Source organism: Xyrauchen texanus, chromosome 19 (genome assembly GCF_025860055.1).
Source record: "Xyrauchen texanus isolate HMW12.3.18 chromosome 19, RBS_HiC_50CHRs, whole genome shotgun sequence".
NCBI classification, from domain to species: Eukaryota; Metazoa; Chordata; class Actinopteri; order Cypriniformes; family Catostomidae; genus Xyrauchen; species Xyrauchen texanus.
The window spans coordinates 35696914-35720699 of NC_068294.1; the positions used below are offsets into that span (position 1 = coordinate 35696914).

General features: G+C 35.3%; 3 protein-coding genes across 5 annotated transcripts; 2 read left to right on the top strand and 1 right to left on the bottom strand.

The window, feature by feature from the left end:
• The first annotated feature begins 244 nt into the window (after positions 1-244).
• Positions 245-9338, top strand: p2rx3a (purinergic receptor P2X, ligand-gated ion channel, 3a). 2 transcript variants are annotated; one of them, XR_007972602.1, is made up of 12 exons: positions 245-493; positions 1763-1898; positions 2019-2090; positions 2190-2259; positions 2365-2473; positions 2846-2923; positions 3070-3211; positions 4646-4782; positions 5317-5410; positions 5493-5558; positions 8166-8254; positions 8994-9036. XR_007972602.1 is itself a non-coding variant. In XM_052150134.1 (12 exons), the coding sequence occupies exons 1-12, from the start codon at positions 360-362 to the stop codon at positions 9311-9313; spliced, it is 1239 nt and encodes a 412-aa protein (XP_052006094.1). In that variant the 5' UTR covers positions 245-359; the 3' UTR covers positions 9314-9338. The 2 variants fall into 2 exon arrangements, 1 of the variants encoding a protein (XP_052006094.1); XM_052150134.1 differs by lacking the exon at positions 8166-8254 and adding an exon at positions 9191-9338 and having other exon boundaries at positions 8994-9071.
• Positions 9339-11352: 2014 nt separating this feature from the next.
• LOC127660062 (uncharacterized) lies at positions 11353-16754 on the bottom strand. Of its 2 annotated transcripts, XM_052150128.1 has the most exons (6): positions 16488-16754; positions 15819-16200; positions 14737-14873; positions 13661-14255; positions 12512-12736; positions 11353-11555 (listed from the first exon to the last, which is right to left on the bottom strand). In XM_052150128.1, the coding sequence occupies exons 1-6, from the start codon at positions 16523-16525 to the stop codon at positions 11367-11369; spliced, it is 1566 nt and encodes a 521-aa protein (XP_052006088.1). In that variant the 5' UTR covers positions 16526-16754; the 3' UTR covers positions 11353-11366. The 2 variants fall into 2 exon arrangements, with proteins under 2 accessions (XP_052006088.1, XP_052006087.1); XM_052150127.1 differs by having other exon boundaries at positions 15819-16754.
• Positions 16755-19322: 2568 nt separating this feature from the next.
• rad9a (RAD9 checkpoint clamp component A) lies at positions 19323-23783 on the top strand. Its single transcript, XM_052150383.1, has 11 exons — positions 19323-19716; positions 20026-20096; positions 20185-20307; positions 20862-20976; positions 21165-21264; positions 21360-21466; positions 21548-21654; positions 21882-21946; positions 22068-22175; positions 23136-23343; positions 23435-23783. The coding sequence occupies exons 1-11, from the start codon at positions 19683-19685 to the stop codon at positions 23546-23548; spliced, it is 1152 nt and encodes a 383-aa protein (XP_052006343.1). The 5' UTR covers positions 19323-19682; the 3' UTR covers positions 23549-23783.
• The last annotated feature ends 3 nt before the right edge of the window (positions 23784-23786 follow it).

The window sequence follows — 23786 nt, forward strand, 5'->3', positions numbered from 1 at the left end:
TTTATAGTGTGTAAACAATCAACAGATAATTTGTTTCTATATATGAGAGGGTTTGTTTGTATTAAGTGCATTTCCATATGAAGCTGAAAAGAGATGAGCAGGCTATTAAAGAAATGGAGAGTCGGGGCCCCTGGGAGCCAGATAGAGGGAGAGGCATGCAAATAAAAAGGGGCGGAAAACTAGGGCCATATTTATTTGCTTTTCAGTGCACTATGATAAGAAAAAGACGAGAGCCAACATCCAGCAGATGCAAAATCATCTGGGACACATTGGATTTTCCTGCCTCCTTGACGTTTTTTTGGCCCAAGTAGGATTTTCTTCATCTTGCACTTAGCAGCCAAACAACACACACATCTACAATGGCTCCCAGAATGTTGCTGTATGTCACAGATTTCTTTGGCTATGAAACAACGAAATCAGTGGTGGTGAAGAGCTGGTCTGTTGGGATCATCAACCGCTTCATCCAGCTGCTAATTATCTTGTACTTCATCTGGTAAGAACTCTAAACAGATATATTTGTACTTTAATGTCTAATTTAGGGTAATTGCCTCAATGTTTGGGTTTTAAGATTGTAAGAGATTGTTAAAATAAAATGACAATTAGGTCTAAATGCACTGAAGGGCTTTCACCATCAAAACACCTAAATAAATTAATTAAAAGAAAATAGAGGAGCAAAAATAATAAAAAAATATTATTTTAAAAATTAGCTTAAAAATATTAACACATTTCATTTGTATTGTATTGTTAAATTAATTTGTAGTGTTGGGAATATAAATGTATGAAAATTTATTGAAAATATAAATGTTTTAAACTTAAATATGTATCTATTTATTTAATTAGATTGGGTGTAAGATATTACAGTACATCAATTAATCAATGACACTGATTGAAGAAAGCATGAATTAATAATTAAAAAAATAAATGAATACATTCATTTAAAATGTTCATTAAAATAATTTTTTAAAAAATCAACATTTTATTTGTATTTTGTTCGGTTTTAGAAATATAAATGTATGCAAATTGTGTGGAAATATAAATGTTTTAAACACATTTATTCATTTCTATATTTATTTCTTCCAATTGCGTGAAAGATTGTCCATTGATTAATCAATGACACTGATTGAAGCATGAATTAATGATTAAAATAAATTACTAAATTAATTTAAAATGTTCTTTAAAAATAATTCAAAAAAAATTTCAACATTTAATTTTGTATTTTGTTAAGTTCTAGAAATATAAATGTATGGAAATTGCTTGGAAATATCAATGTTTAAAACATATTTATTTATTTATTTAAATTGGGTGTAAGATTGTACATCAATTAGTCAATAATCCTGACTTAAAGAAAACGTATATATTTAATTTCAGTTTTTTTAAGTTTTGGAAATATAAATGTATGGAACTAGCTTATAAATGTTTTGAAAATAGTAAATGTATTTATTTACTTATTTATAAAATTAGGTTTCAGATGGTACATCAATTAGTCAATAATACTGATTGATAGAAAACATGAATTGATCATTTGAAAATAAATGTATTTAAATGATTTCAAATTGTGAATATTTAAATTAACAATGTGTCTGTATATAATTGATAATAATACTATGAATACTAATATGATTCATTAAACTTTAATGACCTATTATCATTCTAGCCAATCAGTTAAAATGCTTCATGATTCATTAAAAATGAAATATCCTTAAAGCTGAAGGTCTTTGTTCACTAATTTGTGAAGTTTATATGTTCATATGTGCATTTTCAGTTGGGTGTTTCTGCATGAAAAGGCTTATCAGGTTCGAGACACAGGAATTGAGTCTGCAGTCATGACCAAAGTGAAGGGCTTGGGCAGCTATCCCCATGGTGTGATGGATGTGGCAGACTATGTAGCGCCACCACAGGTCAGCAAATTTATATTAAAAAGCTGAAATCTGCACTGAAATCTGAAATTAGATATTTAGCTTTAAGATTTCTCTCTGTAAAGTTTTGGGTGTCTTGTAAATGTGTCCGCGCATTTTCAGGGCTCTTCAGCGTTCTCCATCATCACCAAATTGATTGTCACAGCCAATCAGACGCAAGGACGATGCCCTGAGGTGAGACTCAAACCTAAACCGACTTTCTATACTTTAAATTAAAAATCTTGTTCTATTTATTTTAACACACTCAATCTCTGATCTCGTTCCCTCTGTTAGACTGATGATAAATTCACATGCACAACTGATGTTAACTGCACAAACAAAATTGGCTCCAATTTTGGGAATGGTGGGTGGCTTTCTCTTTCTGGTGTGATGTTACTTTTCTTTCTTTCTCCATCTACTTCTTAAAGGTTGCTTCAGATACTGTATGTCTCTCCTTTTCTCTCCACAGGTATTGTAACAGGCAAATGTTTAATTAATAATTCCTCAAATGAAAATAAGACTAAAGGACATTGTGAAATTCAAGGCTGGTGCCCTGCAGAGGACGATCAAGTTCCTGTGTAAGAAACATACACATGAATGAATGAATGAATGAATGAATGAATGAATGTGCTCCCTTTTATGGAATGTGCCTCTCTTTATTAAAGGAATAGTTCACCCAATACTAAAAAAATCTGTCATTTACTCACTCTCATGTTGCTCTAATCCTGTATAACTTCGTCAGGCAGAATGTTTGCCTCAGTCACGCTTTCATTGCATGGAAGAAAAAAAAGATGCAATGAAAGTGAATGGTGACCGAGGTCTCCTTTTGTGTTCTGCAGAAGAAAGAAAGTCATACATTTTTGCAACAATGTGAAGTGAGTGTATGATGACAGAATTAAAATTTTGGGGTGAACTATGCCTTTTATTGACAATCAACTTCTCACTGTCAGGTCTGTAATGGAGGGTGTGGAGGACTTTACAATCTTCATAAAGAACAGTGTCCGCTTCCCTCTATTTAATGTTACTAAGTGAGTTTCTGACCTCTGCACAAGAATTGTTGTGACTATTTTTATATGATTTTAATTAATAAACAATATATTTACAGAGAAATGTGAAATGGCGGAAGAGTAACTAAAATGATTATTGTCCTGTACTCTTTCTCTTGTCCTGACAGGGGCAATTTCCATTCCTCCATAAACGAGACATACATGAAAAACTGTAGGTATGATCCAAGACACCATCTGTCCTGTCCCATCTTTAAAGTGGGAGATATCCTGAAACACGTTAATCAAAATCTCAGCAAAATTGCCTGGGATGTGAGTCCAACACTCAGCTTTGTCTCTCATCCAACATCCCTGTTTTCATTTGATCAGAGAGATGATTTATATTAATTTGGTGCTCTGTGTCCCCAATATATCCATTGTATCTCTCAAATGACTGGTTCAGGATGGTTAAAGCAAACCAGGGCTAAAAACAAAATGTTTTTCATTTTGGTTCGTTCTGAGCAAAAACTGTATTTTTTCGTTCCGGTTCAAAAGTTCCGCAGCCTCTTTTCCAAATAGTTACCGGTTACAACAAAATAAAACAACGGTTAATAACCGTCTTTAAAAATGACAGTATTCTGCTCTCAGGGGTGGGTGAAATACCAATAGCAGCGTTGCCAGATCTCACAAGAGAAGCAAACAATCTGGTCTGTAAATAAAAACTCAAACTAAGCCAAATATTAGTGATTTATCACAATAGAAATCGTAACAAGCATATAGTTAATCAACAGTTAAGTAACATTTTAATTAAAGATCTGCTTCTGAGTCAAAACCCAGCAGCATCAAATCTGTATCAATGCATCAGTGAAGTCTTGGAAACAACAGAGTATTATCCTTTTTACCTCTAATAATGTTTTCCTTGTACCTGGATTAGCCGTGCACGCGTGTAATTATAAATAGTTGTTAAAAAGGTCTTCATTCACAGGAAACGACAACCACAATGGACAATTAGGCAAAGAAATGTGTGATGCAACAGTTTCCTTCAGGTTCATTTTTTTGGCCAACATGAAGTGATGTAGTTCAAATAACATACCGTGATAAACCCTTTGGACTTTTAACCGGTTATAACCTGTTTCCAGCATACAAGAATAACATTTTCTTTCCTTGAACTGTTTTTAGTCCCTGGAGCAAATGTTAAAATGTAGCGATTGGTATGTTATACTACCAATAGTCTTGTCTGTTGACATAATTTACTCATTGTGTGGGTTTACCAAGATATACTTTGGGGACAAAATTGTCCCCAGAAGTGAGGAAAATCTGATAAAATCTTATTTTGTATAAAATAATGTTTTGGGTGTTTTTTTTATTATTATTTTTAAGGGGCAGGTTGAGTCTGTCTTAATTATTATTCATAAAGAAACAATAGAAGTATATATCAGGGTTGCCAAGTCCACAGTCTTCTTACTGAATCAGGCTACTTTTAAACTTATACCTTGTGTTGTTTTTTTGCACAGCATTTTGGGAGTTTCACGTATTACACAAATTAGATTTGTATGTAAGAATTTTGGACTAAAACAGTTTAACAAAATTGCATTACATAGTACATACTACAAATAAATGGAAATCTGAAAATGCATAACAAATACTCAAACACTTCAAATATTTTGAGTTTTGGTATTGGGTTGGTTTTATTGGTCATTGGTCTGTTTTTCTGCTAGTTTTGATTGTGCTGTCTTTGTCATAAACCTATGTTTATGTGTTTGTCAGGGAGGAGAGATTGGAATTAACATAGTCTGGAAGTGTGATTTTGACTATTCTGTGGAAATGTGCAATCCCAAATACACCTTCACACGCTTGGATACTGTGTTTGAGAAGAGCAAGGCATCCAAAGGATATAACTTCAGGTAGCATACATACATTCTTAAAGGGATAGTTCACCCAAACAAGCAAACAAACAAACAACTTTGATTCTCATCAAATACTCACCCTTATGACATCCCAGATGTTTATGACTTTCTTTCTTCTGTTGAACACAAACAAGGATTTTTATAATAATATTTCAGCTCTGTTGGTCCATACAATACAAGTGAATGGGTACCAACATTTTGAAGCTCCAAATGGACATAAAGGCAGCATAAAAGTAATCATATGACTCCAGTAGTTAAATCCATATCTTCAGAAGTAGGTGAGAAACAGATACATTTTTAAGTCATATTTTACTATAAATCTCCACTTTTACATTCACATTCTTCATGAATAGCACCACCTACTGAGCAGGGAGGAAAATTTATAGTAAAAAAAGGTCTTAAATATTTATCTGTTTCTCACCCACACCTATCATATCGCTTCTGAAGATGTATTTTTTGGTGAACCATTCCTTTATTTCCATTAATTCTGCATTCTGTCTGTTACTGTGTTTTTTATTTGGACTTTTTCAGGTTTGCTAAATACTACCAGTCACCAGATGGGACTGAGTATAGAACGCTTCACAAAGCCTATGCCATCCGCTTTGAAATAATCGTGTCTGGGAATGTGAGTAGAGTGTGTGAGAGAAAGATTGGTGTATGTGTTGCAAAGCAGCTTACACATGCTAACCTCTCTTATCTATTTCTAGGCAGGAAAGTTTAGTGCTGTGCCATTTATGATTAATCTTGTGGCAGCATTCACTTCAGTGGGACTGGTAAGATCATTTCCCACCTACCCACCTATCTATCTACCTACCTACCCGCCAATCTATCATCCACAGTATCTATCTATCTGTAATTTTAATGGTAAAAAACTGGAAAAGTGTTACAGAAATAAATCTATCTATCTATCTATCTATCTATCTATCTATCTATCTATCTATCTATCTATCTATCTATCTATCTATCTATCTATCTATCTATCTATCTATCTATCTATCTATCTATCTACCTACCTACCCACCTATCTATCTATCTATCTATCTATCTATCTATCTATCTATCTATCTATCTATCTATCTATCTATCTATCTATCTATCTATCTATCTACTTACCCACCTATCTATCTATCTATCTATCTATCTATCTATCTATCTATCTATCTATCTATCTATCTATCTATCTATCTATCTACCTACCCACCTATCTATCTATCTATCTATCTATCTATCTATCTATCTATCTATCTATCTATCTATCTATCTATCTATCTATCTATCTATCTACCTACCTACCTACCCACCTATCTATCTATCTATCTATCTATCTATCTATCTATCTATCTATCTATCTATCTATCTATCTATCTATCTATCTATCTATCTATCTATCTACCTACCTACCCACCTATCTATCTATCTATCTATCTATCTATCTATCTATCTATCTATCTATCTATCTATCTATCTATCTATCTATCTACCTACCTACCTACCCACCTATCTATCTATCTATCTATCTATCTATCTATCTATCTATCTATCTATCTATCTATCTATCTATCTACCCACCTATCCATCTATCTATCTATCTATCTATCTATCTATCTATCTATCTATCTATCTATCTATCTATCTATCTATCTATTGTCTATCTATCTATCTATCTATCTATCTATCTATTTATCTATCTATCTATCTATCTATCTATCTATCTATCTATCTATCTATCTATCTATCTATCTATCTATCTACCTACCCACCTATCTATCTATCTACCTGCCCACCTATCTATCTATCTATCTATCTATCTATCTATCTACCTACCCACCTATCTATCTATCTACCTACCCACCTATCTATCTATCTACCTACCCACCTATCTATCTATCTACAGTGAGGAAAATAAGTATTTGATCACCCTGCTATTTTGCAAGTTCTCCCACTTAGAAAACATGGAGGGGTCTAAAATTGTCATCGTAGGTGCATGTCCACTGTGAGAGACATAATCTAAAAAAAAAATCCAGAAATCACAATGTATGATTTTTTAACTATTTATTTGTATGATACAGCTGCAAATAAGTATTTGAACACTTGTCTATCAGCTAGAATTCTGACCCTCAAAGACCTGTTAGTCTGCCTTTAAAATGTCCACCTCCACTCCATTTATTATCCTAAATTAGATGCACCTGTTTGAGGTCATTAGGTGCATAAAGACACCTGTCCACCCCATACAATCAGTAAGAATCCAACTACTAACATGACCAAGACCAAAGAGCTGTCCAAAGACACTAGAGACAAAATTGTACACCTCCACAAGGCTGGAAAGGGCTACGGGGAAATTGCCAAGCAGCTTGGTGAAAAAAGGTCCACTGTTGGAGCAATCATTAGAAAATGGAAGAAGCTAAACATGACTGTCAATCTCCCTCGGACTGGGGCTCCATGCAAGATCTCACCTCGTGGGGTCTCAAATGATCCTAAGAAAGGTGAGAAATCAGCCCAGAACTACACGGGAGGAGCTGGTCAATGACCTGAAAAGAGCTGGGACCACCGTTTCCAAGGTTACTGTTGGTAATACACTAAGACGTCATGGTTTGAAATCATGCATGGCACGGAAGGTTCCCTGCTTAAACCAGCACATGTCAAGGCCCGTCTTAAGTTTGCCAATAACCATTTGGATGATCCAGAGGAGTCATGGGAGAAAGTCATGTGGTCAGATGAGACCAAAATAGAACTTTTTGGTCATAATTCCACTAACCGTGTTTGGAGGAAGAAGAATGATGAGTACCATCCCAAGAACACCATCCCTACTGTGAAGCATGGGGGTGGTAGCATCATGCTTTGGGGGTGTTTTTCTGCACATGGGACAGGGCTGACTGCACTGTATTAAGGAGAGGATGACCGGGGCCATGTATTGCGAGATTTTGGGGAACAACCTCCTTCCCTCAATTAGAGCATTGAAGATGGGTCGAGGCTGGGTCCTCCAACATGACAATGACCGAAGCACACAGCCAGGATAACCAAGGAGTGGCTCTGTAAGAAGCATATCAAGGTTCTGGCGTGGCCTAGCCAGTCTCCAGACCTAAACCCAATAGAGAATCTTTGGAGGGAGCTCAAACTCCGTGTTTCTCAGCGACAGCCCAGAAACCTGACTGATCTAGAGAAGATCTGTGTGGAGGAGTGGGCCAAAATCCCTCCTGCAGTGTGTGCAAACCTGGTGAAAAACTACAGGAAACGTTTGACCTCTGTAAATGCAAACAAAGGCTACTGTACCAAATATTAACATTGATTTTCTCAGGTGTTCAAATACTTATTTGCAGCTGTATCATACAAATAAATAGTTAAAAAATCATACATTGTGATTTCTGGATTTTTTTTTTTAGATTATGTCTCTCACAGTGGACATGCACCTACGATGACAATTTCAGACCCCTCCATGATTTCCAAGTGGGAGAACTTGCAAAATAGCAGGGTGTTCAAATACTTATTTTCCTCACTGTATCTATCTATCTATCTATCTATCTGCACTGTAGTCACGCAAAATCTGTACACAGTAAACATTTTCTGTAATTTTAATGGTAAAAAAACTGGAAATGTGTTACAGAAATTGAAAACTTTAATTGATTAATGAATATTAACTGTAAAATATACAGTAATTTTTTTTAATAAATTTTAAAAGACAATACAGAAGTTTTTACAATAAATTGTTGTAAAAAAGTATGATTTTTCTGTATAATTAATGGTACAAATTTGTATTATGTTTAACAAGAGAGTGCATGCACCTTTTACAGTAAATTAGTGTTAGAATTATAGTAAAATACAATAATTGGGAGTTCCCACAATTCCCTGCATGACCCATTATATTTCATTATATTTTATGGGAATAGTTACGTTTCTTCTTATTTTTAATAGCAGTTACATACATTGGGGTGTTCTGTGTTATACTTTATATAGTTTAGTTAATGTTTATTGTATTATATAAATTTCACATGTTACCCTGATGGTGTTTAGTGTTTTGTTTATTGTAAATTCACAGTGCCATCTTGGTCATTTAAATTAAAACATTTTTAATCTGTTTAATGTACAGGTTATTCTGTAAATTCAAGTTGTTTACAATTTTACTGTATTTTTCTTTTTACATAATTATTCTGGCAACCACAGCTGCCAGTTTGTTTGTTTTTACAATATCTGACTAGCATGTATTTTTACAGGCTACAGTGTTCTGTGACATCATCCTTCTCAACTTCCTTAAAGGGGCGGAACAGTACAAAGCAAAAAAATTTGAAGAGGTGCCGCATGTTTTCTAGTTCTCAAAGTTGATTTGACTCTAGTTTACTCATTTGAGTACATGCAGAGGTAAAGTGTCTGGAATAAAAATTCCTTATCTTTCTCTCTACTACATTGACAGGTATCAGGCGTTGAGACTCAGTCATTCCACAAAAGACTCTACCAGAGCAGCCACAAGTCAATAAAAGTGACGGCAAATAACTCTGATGACTCAGGGACCTTTTGTATTAGACACCAGGAGTGAGGGCCACGAGACATCAACAATTGAAACATCCAAATAATATTTTGTCATATTAATTTCTGAAGGTTTATTTATTTGCAGTTTAGTTGTATAAAATATCTGATTGTTCAGCCATAATCTTTGTGTTTAAAATCTGTCGACACTTAGGGCTGGATTTGTTCATTTAAATAAAGGCACTGTTCAGTCATCTCCAAATCCTGAGAACACACATATATAAACAATATTTCATTAAGAGTTATCTATGTAAATAATAACAAAATTTCAAAATTAACTAAATTATTAATGAACAATAATAAGTAAGTAACTGCCAATGTCATTGTCAATGTAATCATTCTCCAAAATAATTCTTCTTTTAATGTCAAATAAAGAAATACAAGATGGTGACATTTGAGTAGGTCTACTTACTTTCCAAAAGCTAAATGTACACTTTAGTTTACATTTAATGTACTGTGTTTAGTGTCTTTAAAACATGTAAAATGCATTTTTATGGCAAAACGTTTTGTTATTTTTAAAAAATGTTATATGATCACAACCTCACAAACCCCTGAGTTAATTGCCCCCATCCTTTCTTGTATTTCCTTTACTTGTGCTGTCACATGTACGGTTTTGTACCACAAACCTGTTTGCTGATATTGCCATAGGGCCTCCCATTTCAATCAGAGAAATAAATACTGTCATATTTTAAATATGCTGTAATGTGTAATAAGTGAAGTACAAGATGCTCAGAGCAGAGTCACAATGTATGCAGAAAAAAAAGATTTTGCCTTTTAATTATCATACCTTAAAATGTAAAGTTAGAATAACTACCCTGGATTAATCTTGTTGAGATCTTCATCTTTTCAGTCAATGACGTGTTTGAAGATGGTCACCATCATTGTGAATTGCGTGTAACGTGTTAAGGTCCATGCGTGTCTCCTTGACAAACTTAAGTCTAAATATGATAGAGGTATCAGACATTTAACAAGTTGTTATGATTTAAATAAATGTTATGTTATGTTTAAACAAATTTCCCTTTTAAGTTGGCACAACTTAAAATTTGAAGGTTGCACAAATACTTAAATTTTTAAGTCAAAACAACAAGTTTTTTTTTTACAGTGAGACTTTATATGTCAATATCTGTATTTCCATGAGAATATATAGCAGATTATTAGCCAGACAGCGAAGGACACTTCACTGACCACTGCCTGCATCATTCCGGTAACCTTAGGATGGACTTTAAAAGTTACAAATTAATTACTCTTTTTAGAATCATTATCTTTACAATTTAATCACTGTCTTACTAACCTATTAAATAAGACCATTGCTGCACATATTATGTAAATAAACAGTACTGGAATACAATATTTACATTTATGTAATGTATTACTTGCTAGAGGAGGATGGGCTCCCCCATCTGAGACTGGTTCCTCCACCTTCTTCCTAAACACCAGTGTTTTTGCTTGCAACAGTCGCCTATGGTATACTTACTAAGGACATTAGGTCTCTATTTGCAAAAAAGCTACTTTAAAAACTATATGTATTGTGGAAAGTGCTATGTAAATAAAACTGATGAATAAAAATGTTAAAAATGCCATTTTACACAGCTGACAAACTTTCACACACCCACTCAATGGCAATTTTCTTATTAGGCGTAGGAGCTCTGTAGGACAGATACATTTTCAGAATTAAAAGAATAGTTCACCCAAAAACAACAATTTCTCAGCTCTGTTGGTCCATGCAATGCAAGTGAACGGTGGCCAGAACTTTGCAGCTCAAAAAAGCACATAAAGGCAACATAAATGTAATCCATACAACTCCAGTGGTTAAATCCATGTCTTCTGAAGAGATATAATAGGAGTGGGTGAGAATCAGATCAATATTTAAGTCCTATTATTACTATTAAATCACCTCCCTGCCCAGTAGGTGGCGATATGCATGAAGAATGCAAATTGCCAAAACAAATGAAGAGGAATGTGAAAGTAAAAGTGGAAATTTATAATAAAAAAGGACTTAAATATTGATCTGTTTCTCTCCCACACCTAACATCTTGGGGGATGCAGCCACACACAGAAAGGAGTTAAAATGTATATTTTCTTGTCTGTTTGACTTTTAAAGACCCAATCCACTTAGGAAAAGAGGGGCGGGCAGAAGGATCCTCTGGACAATCATCTTCTAAACAATCATCTTCATCCTCAGATATGAAGCTGGGTGGTAAGATGACCACCTCCTCAGCGAATCGAACATGACAAGATTCATCCATTCTCCTCTGAAAGAAAAAAACCCCAATGCCGTTATCGATCTATTTTAATTGTGAACACAACTGAACAGTTGATTCATACTGTATACATAAAATGTGTTAACAATAGATAAGTGAGCTGAAAACAATTGTACATATTAACATATTAAATCACAAACATTATATACATGATTATACACACCATCAAAACAACAGTGTCAATTAATGGTGGACCGATTAGGGTTTTACAATGCCCGATGCTGGTAGCAGGGTGGCTGATATATACAGTATTACTAATAGATATAGCAAATTAATAATGCTAAAAGAGACACAAAAAAATTGTGGGAGTTTATTTATCTTATTTTACAATACACTATACTGTATAATCAAAATACCCAACAACTTCTGTTCCAAGAGGCACGGTTATCAGCCAATATTTATGATCTCAAATATTGATGAATTACAAGCAGTACAGGCCTATATTACAAATACTGTCCTTATACCTATAGTGTCAAAACTTGATGGGATCAATGCTATTTCTGCTAATTCTTCATCTGTAGGAAGCAGTTTAATGAAAATTACAGAATGTTGTATCGGTCAGCGTAAGGAATTTTTATAGTGATACGCAGAAAAGCCGGTAATTGTTTTTAAGTATCTGTTTCTGTGGCCTTGATCACATGACAAGTGCTAAAAATTTGGCACCGCCCAGTGTAAATTTTAATCATAGCACTAAAACAACAACTATCTCCAAACGATAACACTCACTTGTTCTTCTTTATTAACAAACCCACATTATGTTCAGACCCAAAGATTTGTTCTCAGTATCAAAAAAGCCAAATCCCAGAGTTCAGTTGGGAGTATTTTAACCAGATTGTGCATCCAAGTCAAAGTTATGATTCTGCCCAAACATCTTCTTTAAAATCATAAATATCAGCTGATAAAAATTTGATATAAATAATGTATGAGTTACACACAACACATCATACCTTTTTAACCACTGTCTCCGTAGTTTTGTAAGAATCTGAATCTTCAGAGACAGAGTTCTGGAGAGAGGTAAGAGAAGTCGTGGGTGAGATGCTGGAGGTGGAGCGGCAGTGATACTCATCCTCCATGTCTTGGCTTGCTTCTTCAAATGGATTTCTCCTTTTAGCCCAGTGCTCTCTTTTACGACTCAGAGATCCATTTGATTTTATGGAGGAACGGTCCATTGGCTGAGGGATGGAAAGAATGCAATATTGCAAAGGAAAGATGAAGAAATAAGAAACAATGAACAAATGTATTACCATTCAAATAAGAAATCTAATGTTATATTTATCTTGTTATACTTTCACGCAAGTTAAAAAAGCACACATGGTTCCTTGCCAGGAAAAACATATTAATACCAAACTAGAATAAACCGAACTAAAATATAAACCCAATTTGGAATGCCAAATTCCCAATGCGCTCTAAGTCCTCGTGGTGGCCTAGTGACTCGCCTCAATCCAGTGGCGGAGAACGAATCTCAGTTGCCTCCGCATCTGAGACCGTCAATCCACGCATCTTATTACGTGGCATGTTGCGAGTAAACGTGGACACATAGCGCGTGTGGAGGCTTCATGCTATTCCCCATGGCATCCACGCACAACTCACCCCGTGCCCCACGGAGAGCGAGTACCACATTATAGCGACCATGAGAACGTTACCCCATGTGACTCTACCCTCCCTAGCAACAGGGCCAATTTAGTTGCTTAGGAGACCTGGCTGGAGTCATTCAGCACACCATAGATTCGAACTCACGACTCCAGGGGTGGTAGTCATCGTCTTTACTCGCTGAGCTACCCAGTCCCCGAATATACCTATTTTTAAGAAAATGTGAATGATGCTTGACCATGTATTCTGGGTCACTTCACCATTAAAATATATATTTTTATATTTTTATAATTTTTTAATTACCAAAACATACTCAGGAGTAATACCGAGTAATTCATGCAACATTAAATAATTTAAATTACACTTTACAAAACCTTTATGGATAGGTTAAATGATCCATCTACCTGTATGTTACATCTTTATGGGTTACAGCTTTGTCATACTGCAGGTGCTGATTACTAATAACACTATAAATCACTATTGTTTCTTACTGCTTTAATTCTCACCTTAATATATGAGTCCAAACTAGGGATGAAAACTTCTTTCCCACCTTGAGGCTGGTTATGGGTGGTGTCAGATACTTGTGGATGGGAATGACTTTGTTGAATATATATCAACTGCGGAACGCGATGCTCATTTGCCGTTGATTCGTATGAGAGTTCATGAGAAAACTGTGATTGTTCACTTATTTGCTTACTTTTTTGAGACTCATTGAAGCTCAGATTGGTGGTTTGTAACTGGTTTGTAAATAAATCAGAAGTTTGTGATTGATTTGCATTCAGATCGTTAAAATTTGACGAAAGAACACTGATCTTGGACATCTCAGTTTCATTGTTAACATGCATATTGAAGGCCATGTCTTGTGTAAAGCTCTCAGGTAATGACTTTTCTGCTTGAGTCATACTTAAATGGGAATCTATTTTCTTTGTATGAATCCATTTGCCATTCAATTCTTCTTTACATGATTGGTTAATACTTGGTGACTCCTGTGATTGATCCTCATCCTTTGTGGTGCAGTTAACTGTGAGAAACTGAGCCCATTTCGTTCCATTGAAGATCTCTTCCATCAAATTAGAAGTGCCAAAAGATAACAGATTTTCACTGACAGAGAGTATAAAAGAATGGGAAAGGAGGATGGGAAAATAGGAGATTTTTTTCACTTTTAATGTACAGTATAAGGCCAAAGGTATGTGGACACCCAAACACCACACCCATATTAGCATGTTGAGCATTTCATTTCAAAACCATTGTGGTGTCCAAAATATTTTGACCATGTATTGTAAGTACAAATCCAAACATTAGCCAAAGAAAAAAGTCAATGCTAACTTAACCAGCATGTGGCATTAATAGTTACACTCTTTCTTTGAATAACTATCATATTTTCTCATTTTATTTTATTGTTTTAGCACTTACATAATCACTCTGTCTAACATTCTTTGTCACTGAAATAGTTGCAGTTTCACTTTGGAGAGAAAGTGATTACTGTGTTCTCATGGATCACAACTGTGGTATGATGAATATGTCTGATGCATAATTTCTACACAAATTTCTATCGTGCTAATGTCATTGGCTGATGCATTACCTCATGTCGTTGAGTGAACAGAGAGTGGATTCATCCAGTTCTGTGTTTATTGGTTTGTTATGGATATTTGGATTCTCAGAGACTGCTGCAGTTGTGTTGTTCACATCAATAGGCATCGATATTGGAGAGAGATTACTCTGAATAAAAGACATTAAGGACATTTGATTTTATGACAACATGACGGAAACAGATTTTTTTAAGCAAATACTAGATAGAAAGCGAGTGGTGCATTGAAATCCAGCTTGCAAGGTGGTTGCTAGGTGGCAAATCACGCTAGAAAAGATCACTTGGTGTGTCTCAGCTCCCTATGTACAGAATCAGTATATTGTGAACACCAATTCGGCACTGGCAAGGGTGTTGATCCACTGAACATTGGGACACTTATGACTCAATCACCTGTGACATGATAATGAGTTTGTGGATGCTTTAGCGTCCTTGGTGCATCCAAGCTAGATGGCAAAACTCAATGCCACAATGCTAGGATTGTTACCAAAGCGTTACTATGCAGTTACTATGGTGTTCTGATTTTTACACATTGCTACTGTATGTGGTTGCTAGGTCATTTCTAGGTGTTCTGAGCTAGGTGGCAGGTTGAGCTTGCAGAGCTCACTATCACAATGCTAGAGTGGTTGCCAAAGTGTTGCTATGCAGTTGCTATGGTGTTGAGTGTTTTTAGTGCATTGCTATGTAGTTGCTAGGTCATCGAAAGAGCCCACTCCCCAAGTGTCTATGATATGTCAGGTCCCACCTTCAATAAAAACCTCTCTGATTTTTCACCCATTTTATCATTCATCAGTCAAAAAACTCAAGCTTGATCACTTCAAAAAGTAATGGCACACTTCTTTTTAAAAAGCAGCATGGTTTAAGCTCATGTCTGTGGCAAAAACTGTGCAGATGAGTTTCATGCTGAAGTTGAATACTAAGGATTAGAGGGTTTGTTTAACCAAAGTATGAGCAATAGTAATAGTCACATTTGCCTTAGCAACCAAGCAACACTAATTAACAGCACAAAACTGGCTTTAACAGTTGTTATAGTGTATATTGTAAATAACTGCATTAACCAGATATGCACAAAAACTCACTTGTTCTACTTCACTCTGTACTTGTCTTTCTCCATCATCTCTTTGTCTGGTCTCTGTTCTTCCATGTCTCTCTCTCCATCTCTCCTTCACCCTCTGGGCCCATCTTTTAGCATTCCTCCACTTTTTCTTACTTGTCTTTTTTCCTGATTCCTCATGAACTCTGGAGCCTTCACATTTCTCCTTCTCAGTATCCCAACTCCATGTGCCACTTTGACCCTTGACCACTGGTTTATCCAACACTGAAGTAGATGTTGCTAAAGTTGGGGCTAAAAGGTCAGGGGGATTTCGGTAGGGTTCTGTTTTGTATAAAGGTAGCTCACTTGAGTTGAAGACACCCTTGGTCTCCCCTTTCAGAGAAAAGCGTCTGTCTTGCTCTTTGTTGCTGGAGGAAAATTCAAACTGATAATCTGTTGCTTTGGACGAATCCTCCATTGTTTCAGCATAATGCATAACAGGCAAACTACATGTTTGCATATCAGTGTGTGAGCTATTATTAGTTTGAGTGTTTAGCCGTAATTTTTGAAGCATAGACTCCAGCAAGGATTGAGTATCTGAGACAGGGTTCTCCGCCATTGACACTCAAATGTAGAAAGACTATGTTACATTACCTACACACATGCAAACACTTACATATACACTGGCAACACTGACAAAGACTGAATTACATACCAGAGATGCATGCACACATTTAAGCACACTCTTGACATTCAGGTTTCACACGTTCTAGTTATAGGTAGAGTTGCAATCAAAACTGAAACAGATCCATTTTTTGTTTAAGCCTTCACTCAAATCATCATGTCAGTCTATATGAGTATTTATTTCCATCAGAAATCTGAGATCATGTCCTCATAGTACTCCAGTTATCCCTCATTTCCGTAACATTATCATTAATCCTGTATTCCATCTCTCTTGTGAGCTCTCAGTATTGTTTGATCTTTTGTTGATTTCTGAAAACTTGTGGAATGAGTTTTATGAAGAATGGCCCAGAGAAAATGCAGAAAGAGGTGTGTCAAACAGCCAGATGAACAGGTAAGACAAGTGTGTCTGGATGACATCTCTTGCATCTGTCACTCCCTCTCTCCAGCTGCTGCATAGATGAGAACATGTGTCTTAAAATTAACGAGAACTTTATGTCTCAATATTAGTTATTGATTTTCGCTTTTAAAAAGTGCAGTCATTTTTTGTCACCCACACATTTAAAGCAAATAACAAACAGCAGTTCCCTCATGAAAATTCAGCATGGAAAAATTAATTGTAGTAATTGTAGTGTAACTATGGTATTTTGGTAGATGTGTTGTCTTATTAAATAATAAATTAGGGGAGTTGATCTGTCTATGAGGGGATCTACTTTTTCAGTTTCTAAACGCGTTTCAGCAGCTGGTTTTTCTAACAAATACCATAGTAACCATGGTAATGAGGCCCCATCAAAGGTTTTAACTGTGGTTATTGTGTGGTCTGACTACAAATACCATGAATCAGGCTAAGAGTGAGATTATGGCTGTACACCAACTTGAAGACTCAAATATATCTGGAATACAGGTTAAACCTGTATATAAAATTATATATTATAATTAGTCAGATACTTGGGTATTGTAATTAGTAAATCAGATTCTGAGAGACTAACACAAAACTTCTTGAAAAGATTACAAAAAACAAGAAATATTTTTAACTGCTGGCTCCAAAGAAATGTATCTATTCAAGGTCGTGTGTTGATTTCAAAGGCTGAAGGCATCTCCAGAGTTGTATATCCAGCATTATCTCTTTATGTAGATTCTAAAATGTGTGCTGCAGTTGATAAAATCTTATTTAAATTTATTTGGAGAGGTAAGACAGAATATATTAAAAGGAAAACCATAATTAGAAGTGTATCAGAAGGAGGACTAAATGCTTTAGACTTTGACACTATCAATAATATATTTAAAATTAATTGGATCAAACATTGTCTTTGTGATAATAGCCTTCCATGGTTTTTCATTCCCAATTTAATCTTCAAAAATGTGGTGGTCTTAATTTTCTACTTGCTTGTGATTTTAAATGTACTAAACTCCCAATTGAGTTGTCCAACTTTCATAAACAAGCTTTGAATGCATGGAAATTAATTTACAAACACAATTTCTCTCCCCATTCATGTGTTATTTGGAATAATCAATATGTACTATTCAAAAACAAAACCATTTTTTGGAACGATTGGTTTAACAAAGGTTTAATTTTTGTTAAAGATTTGATAAATCAATCAGGTGACCTACTTAATTATAATGAATTTATTAATTATATTGGGACAAATGTATCTTCTAAAGAATACTTTAAACTTATTAGTTGTATCTCCCCGAAAGTACTTTATCTTATAAAAAAGAAAAGATGTATAATCCTGTAACTCCAAGTTTTCTTCCTAGTCTGACTGTTGGGGGCCTTTCTATTAGAGATAAGAAATGTAATAATATATATATCAGAAGAATTTTAACCAAAGAAAAAGTTCTTCACCTAAGGCAATGGTGAAGTGGAAACAGGATTACCACTTTCTGGTTTTAAAAATTTGTGGTCTGATATAAATAAATATGTACTCCCTAATAAAGTTAAAGAAACTCACTTTAAAATAATAAACAGATACTATCCTTGTAATGACTTTATTAGTAAATTTAAAGAAGGGTTTTCACCACTATGCAGTTTCTGTAATGAAGAAAATGAAACAATAATACACTTATTTTTTAGTTGTAATTATACTAATTTATTTTGGTCCCAAGTTTCTTGGTTTCTTTTTGAGTTATTTTATAAATTTGTCACAATAACTGAGGTAATGGTCTTGTTTATGGATTGTAACTCTGATTTATTGGAAATGAATAATATAACTGAAACTTCTCATTTTATTTGGAAAATATCATATACATAAAGCAAAATGTATATCCACTGTACCAAATGTTAGACTATTTTCCACTGATTTGAAGATGTTTTATAACTCTCTAACTTCAATACAAAACAACCGCAAAGCTCTAAAGACATCAAAACTGTTGAAAAGGACACTTAATGTATTAGAAAGATGATTGATATGTGAAATAAGATGCAGAATTGTGATTTTTTTTTTCTTTTTTTTTCTTTTTTTTTTTTTGTTGTTTGTTTCACGGATTCAAATGGCTCTGTATTTCCCTTTAACGTTTTCTCAATAAAGGAAAAAAAAAAAAAAAAGACTACGAATACCACAATAAAACTGATTACAATGCAAGAATAATTGTACATTTGCATGTTTTTTTTTTTTTTTAGTTTTATGATCATTATTTTATTTATTTATTTTACAAATTGTTCTATTAACAATTAATTTCGCATCATGTTCTCTTTAAATTGACACTAGAGAAGCTGTTTTTGGTATTTAAACAGTTTCCATACGCTGCTCATTTGACTACGCGCAACAGCATAGCGCTTCTTCTTCTTTTGACGTTTTATGGAAGTTGGCAAAAAAAAAACCGATATGTGCATTCCCGCCACCTACTGGGCTGGAGTGTGGACCATTGATGAACATGGAGCGCTTTATTATGACGCAAACACTGCCTTCTGATACTTCACATTAGAGCAAAAAAAAAAGACGCGCCATATGTCGGATTCGAAGTAAACAGATGCACACCAACTACATTTTTGAATTATCTGCGTTTAATATGTTCATCGCATTCTAAATATGTGCTTTATTGTATGCAGTTACAGATAACAACTCTTAAAGTCACTGAAAGTTGCTAAAAATCTCTTTACGATCGGTTTGTTGAGTTATAACAGCCAGAAACATGTGGCCGGTGCCTTGATTCGTGATTAAATTAATCAGCAAGAGGCGGGGAATAATTTACGTGCACTTAATCAACAGGAATACTGTGGTAATATAGAATGGATTGTGTTGCGACCGGAGGAAACGTAAAAGGTAAGAACTGACCAAACGTCTCATACCAGAGTTGTTCTTCCGTTCCAACCCGTTAGACACAACAGAATGGAATTGAACGCAGGGTTCTCGAGACGCGTTTTAAACGCAACGCTGATGTCGCGAAAAGCTGTCTGATCTATGTGACCAACCAGTGACAGTTAGTTTAGTCTCTTGAAAGGGACGTTGGACCAACAACTAATCAATAACGTGAAATGCATGAACGCGTCCTGTGTGAATGTCGCCTAATGCGTGCAATGTGTAACGTCTATTGCGCATGACTAAATTAATAGTAACTAATATTTATTACAGTTTTAGCAAGAGCCATACATTCCCTGTCAAGAATCGGAGAGGAGCTGTATTTGGAGCCAATGGAGGATGGGGTATGTATTGTCTATTTTCCATGTGTTTATGCATGACAATGTGTATTGTTGAAACAATGTCACTTACAAGTTTTTGTTTGTTTTTCAGCTGGCTTTGCGTTCAGTCAACTCTTCCCGCTCAGCCTTTGCCTGTTTCCTGTTGTCTCCTCTCTTCTTCCAAAGATATCAGGCTCCATCAGACCAGAGATTTCGCTGCAAAATGCCTATCAAGGTAACATTCCTATTCCCTGTTTCTTTCTTTCTGCCTGCCTGCCTGCCTATTGTATCTACTCGGTCTGTCCATCTGTCTATCTTTCTACTTGTCTGTCTATATCTATTTACTAGTGTTCCTGTCTGTCTGTCTGTCTATATATCTATTTAGTGTATCTGTCTGTCTATATATCTATTTAGTGTATCTGTCTGTCTATATATCTATTTAGTGTATCTGTCTGTCTGTCTGTATCTACCTGTCTATCTATCTGCTTGTCTGTCTGTCTGTCTGTCCAACTGTCTATCCATCTGTCTGTCTACTTGTCCTTCTGCTTTATCTGTCCATCTGTCAATTTTTTTTTCAGTTTATATCCTAAATGCATATGCATATATCATATGCTTCGCAATTTAACGATGAACTATGCTTAAAATAATTTCCTCTTATTGAATTTGCATTGTACAAATCTTTCATTCAGGGCAACAAATTGAACATTGTCGTCACAGAAAACTTTCACACCATAACAATATTCTGTTCAAACTAATACTTCTCACTGTTTTTTTTTTTCTCTCCTTCAGAGTGTTCAGGCAGTGTTCAAGTCCCTGTCCTCTCTGGAGCGTTCGGTCGAGAAATGTCGTGTTCAGCTGAACAATAAGAAGAGTCGGTTGACCATAACTCTGCATTGTAAACATGGTAAAAAAAAGTTCCACTCAAAACAAAATTGTGACACTTTGTTTTCATGACTAGAATATGACATAGCTTTATGTACTCATTAATTGCAATTTATCTCATAACAAACTTTAAACTGTATGTGCATACAATTTAGCAAAAAGGGCTGTATTATACACTGTGTGTAATGATTGTGTTTGTGTTTGTTACAGGGCTCTTGAAAACACACAATTTGTCCTTTCAGGATTGTGAGAGTTTGCAAGCTGTGTTTGATAAAGAGAGCTGTGCGAACGTGCTACGAGCTCAACCCAGGTTTACAGTCGTCTTTTACACCTCAGTATTAAGGCCAACCCTGCTTTCCCTCTCAGAGTCTGATTTTAATCAGTTTCTGTTCTGTTTCACTCTAGGTTAATGGTGGACACAGTTCTGCATTTCCCTCCATCTTTAGAAGAGGTGAATCTGTCAGTGAGCAGTGATCGAGTGTGGCTCAGGAATCATGTGGAAGATGACGCAGGTATCAATGTCAGTCTATGCTTTATTCTGCTACATATACATAAAACAAAATTTAGTCAAATTATGGACTATCCTCTTTCAGATTCATCTCGGGGAATGATGACAGAGCTGTGTTTAAGCTCAGAGGAGTTTGATCACTTTGCTGTTGGCACGCAAACCAGTATCACCTTCTGCCTGAAAGAGCTCAGGGTGAGTACACATAAATTAACATCAAAACTCCCCCAAAAAGGGCTGAAAGACAACACAAACCTCTGTATCAAAACAAAAATCTTGAAATACAATGAACATGTCCCCCCAGGTGAAACAGAATATTATAGGCTGTGAGGTAGATAGATGAGGGTCATTTATTAAGAAGGTAAATAGTTTGTTTTTATTTCATGTTGTCATGTTTTTCTCTCACTGTGTTTTTTCATCAGGGTTTGCTTGTGTTTGCCGAGTCGTCTGGACTTCCAATCTCAATGTGTTTTGATGAGCCAGGCAAGTGAGTGTGTATATATAGTATTCTTTTGAACCAGTTCAGGGTCATTAATGTAATTGTATAAATTTGTTAAAAAATTATGCTATTGAGTTTTTTAACCTGTGTGTTTTGTGTCTGTTTTAAGTCCAGTTATACTGAGTGTGTCTGACAGTGTTCTGGAGGCAAATTTTGTACTCGCTACTCTGTCTGAGGACTCGCATCCTAAGAACCACATCAACGCCAACACAAAACGGTAAAGTTGTATGACTATGGAATATGTGATTTGGTTATAATGAACAGGCCAATACAGAATCTGTGCACAGATTTACGCAGATTTTGGAGAGCAACCATTCACAAATCTCTGCATAGCATGCGCCCCTTACATGTGTTGTTTCTGGCTAACGTTTTGGCTTATTTGATGATGCTTTTAGCAGCCTTTAAGACTGCAGTACTCTCAACTCGGCTTAAAGGGATAATTCACCCAAAAAATTTAAAAAACTCATTTACTCACCATCATATCATCCTAGATTTGTCTGACTTTCTTTTGCTGTACACAAAGATTTTTTAATAATATCTATGTAGGTCTATACAATGCAAGTGAATGGTGACCAGATCTCCGAAAGCTCCCAAAAGGAGATTAAGTCAGCATAACAGTAATCCATGTCTTCTAAAGTGATCCAGTTTGTTTTGTGTGAGAACAGTCCAAAATATACCTCCTTTTTCACTGTACATATTGTCATCACAGTCTCTATTCACAATCATGAGTTCAAGCTTGATTACACTTCCTAGTGATTGACTCATGCGCAGAGAGCTAGATGGCACTATAGGAAATGTAATAAAGCTTGAAGTCATGATTGCCAAGAAAACGTCTGCCAATATGTACAGTGAAAAAGTTTTATTTTGGTCTGTTCTCACCTAAAACCTATTAGATGAGATTTTACCATTCACTTGTATTGTAAAAACCTACAAAGTTGAGATATTCTTCAAAAATCGTATTTTATGTTCAGCAGAAGAAAGAAAGTCATGCACATCTGGGATGGCATGAGGGTGAGTAAATTAGAGAATTTTCATTTTTGGGAGAACTAACCCTTTTAACATATTTTACAATAGATTTCCCCAAGAAAGCAGCACAGAAAATGCTAAAACGTTTGCAGATTCAGTCTGTGCCTGATAATGACCTTTATTTTGTACTTTGATCAATTTATTCCATTAGTCTTGAGACGGAGCAAACACCAGACGACTTCATGTCTGATGACATGGACTCATTTCTCATCGCCATGGAGACCAGTGAACTTCCTGGGCCATCACATGTATCCACCACCCCACCTAGTACCACCAATAACAGAAAGCACCCAGCAAGTGAAGGAGAGGAGGAGGATGAGCAGGAGGAAGCACTTACAAATAGACCTCCTAATAAAAAGGTATATTAATAATTTAAACAAATATTTAATTTTAAATATAAAATACAACCAACAGATCTCACTAATATTTAGAACTTGTTTTTTCTTTCAGTTTTGTTCCCTTTTCTTTGGTTCAGTTCTGCCCACTTCTCAGCTGACCAATCAGACAATACAGAGCCAGGAAGTGCTTGCTAGTGACAGTGATGATGAACATGAAACAGAATAAACAACATCCATCAATCAAACTATTGCCTATGATCAGAAAGAATCATAGTCCTCGTGAGCCTTGTGGAAAGAAACCACATCCAACCCTCAAAGACTCTGAATACACATAAATGTTTCCTCCTGATTTTATTTTTCTATGAAAACAATAATGGTTTTAAACCAAAGCAGTGAATATAACAAGCCATGTAAAATCATTGCACAGAATTCACATTAAAACATCTCACTCCCACTGCTAAATA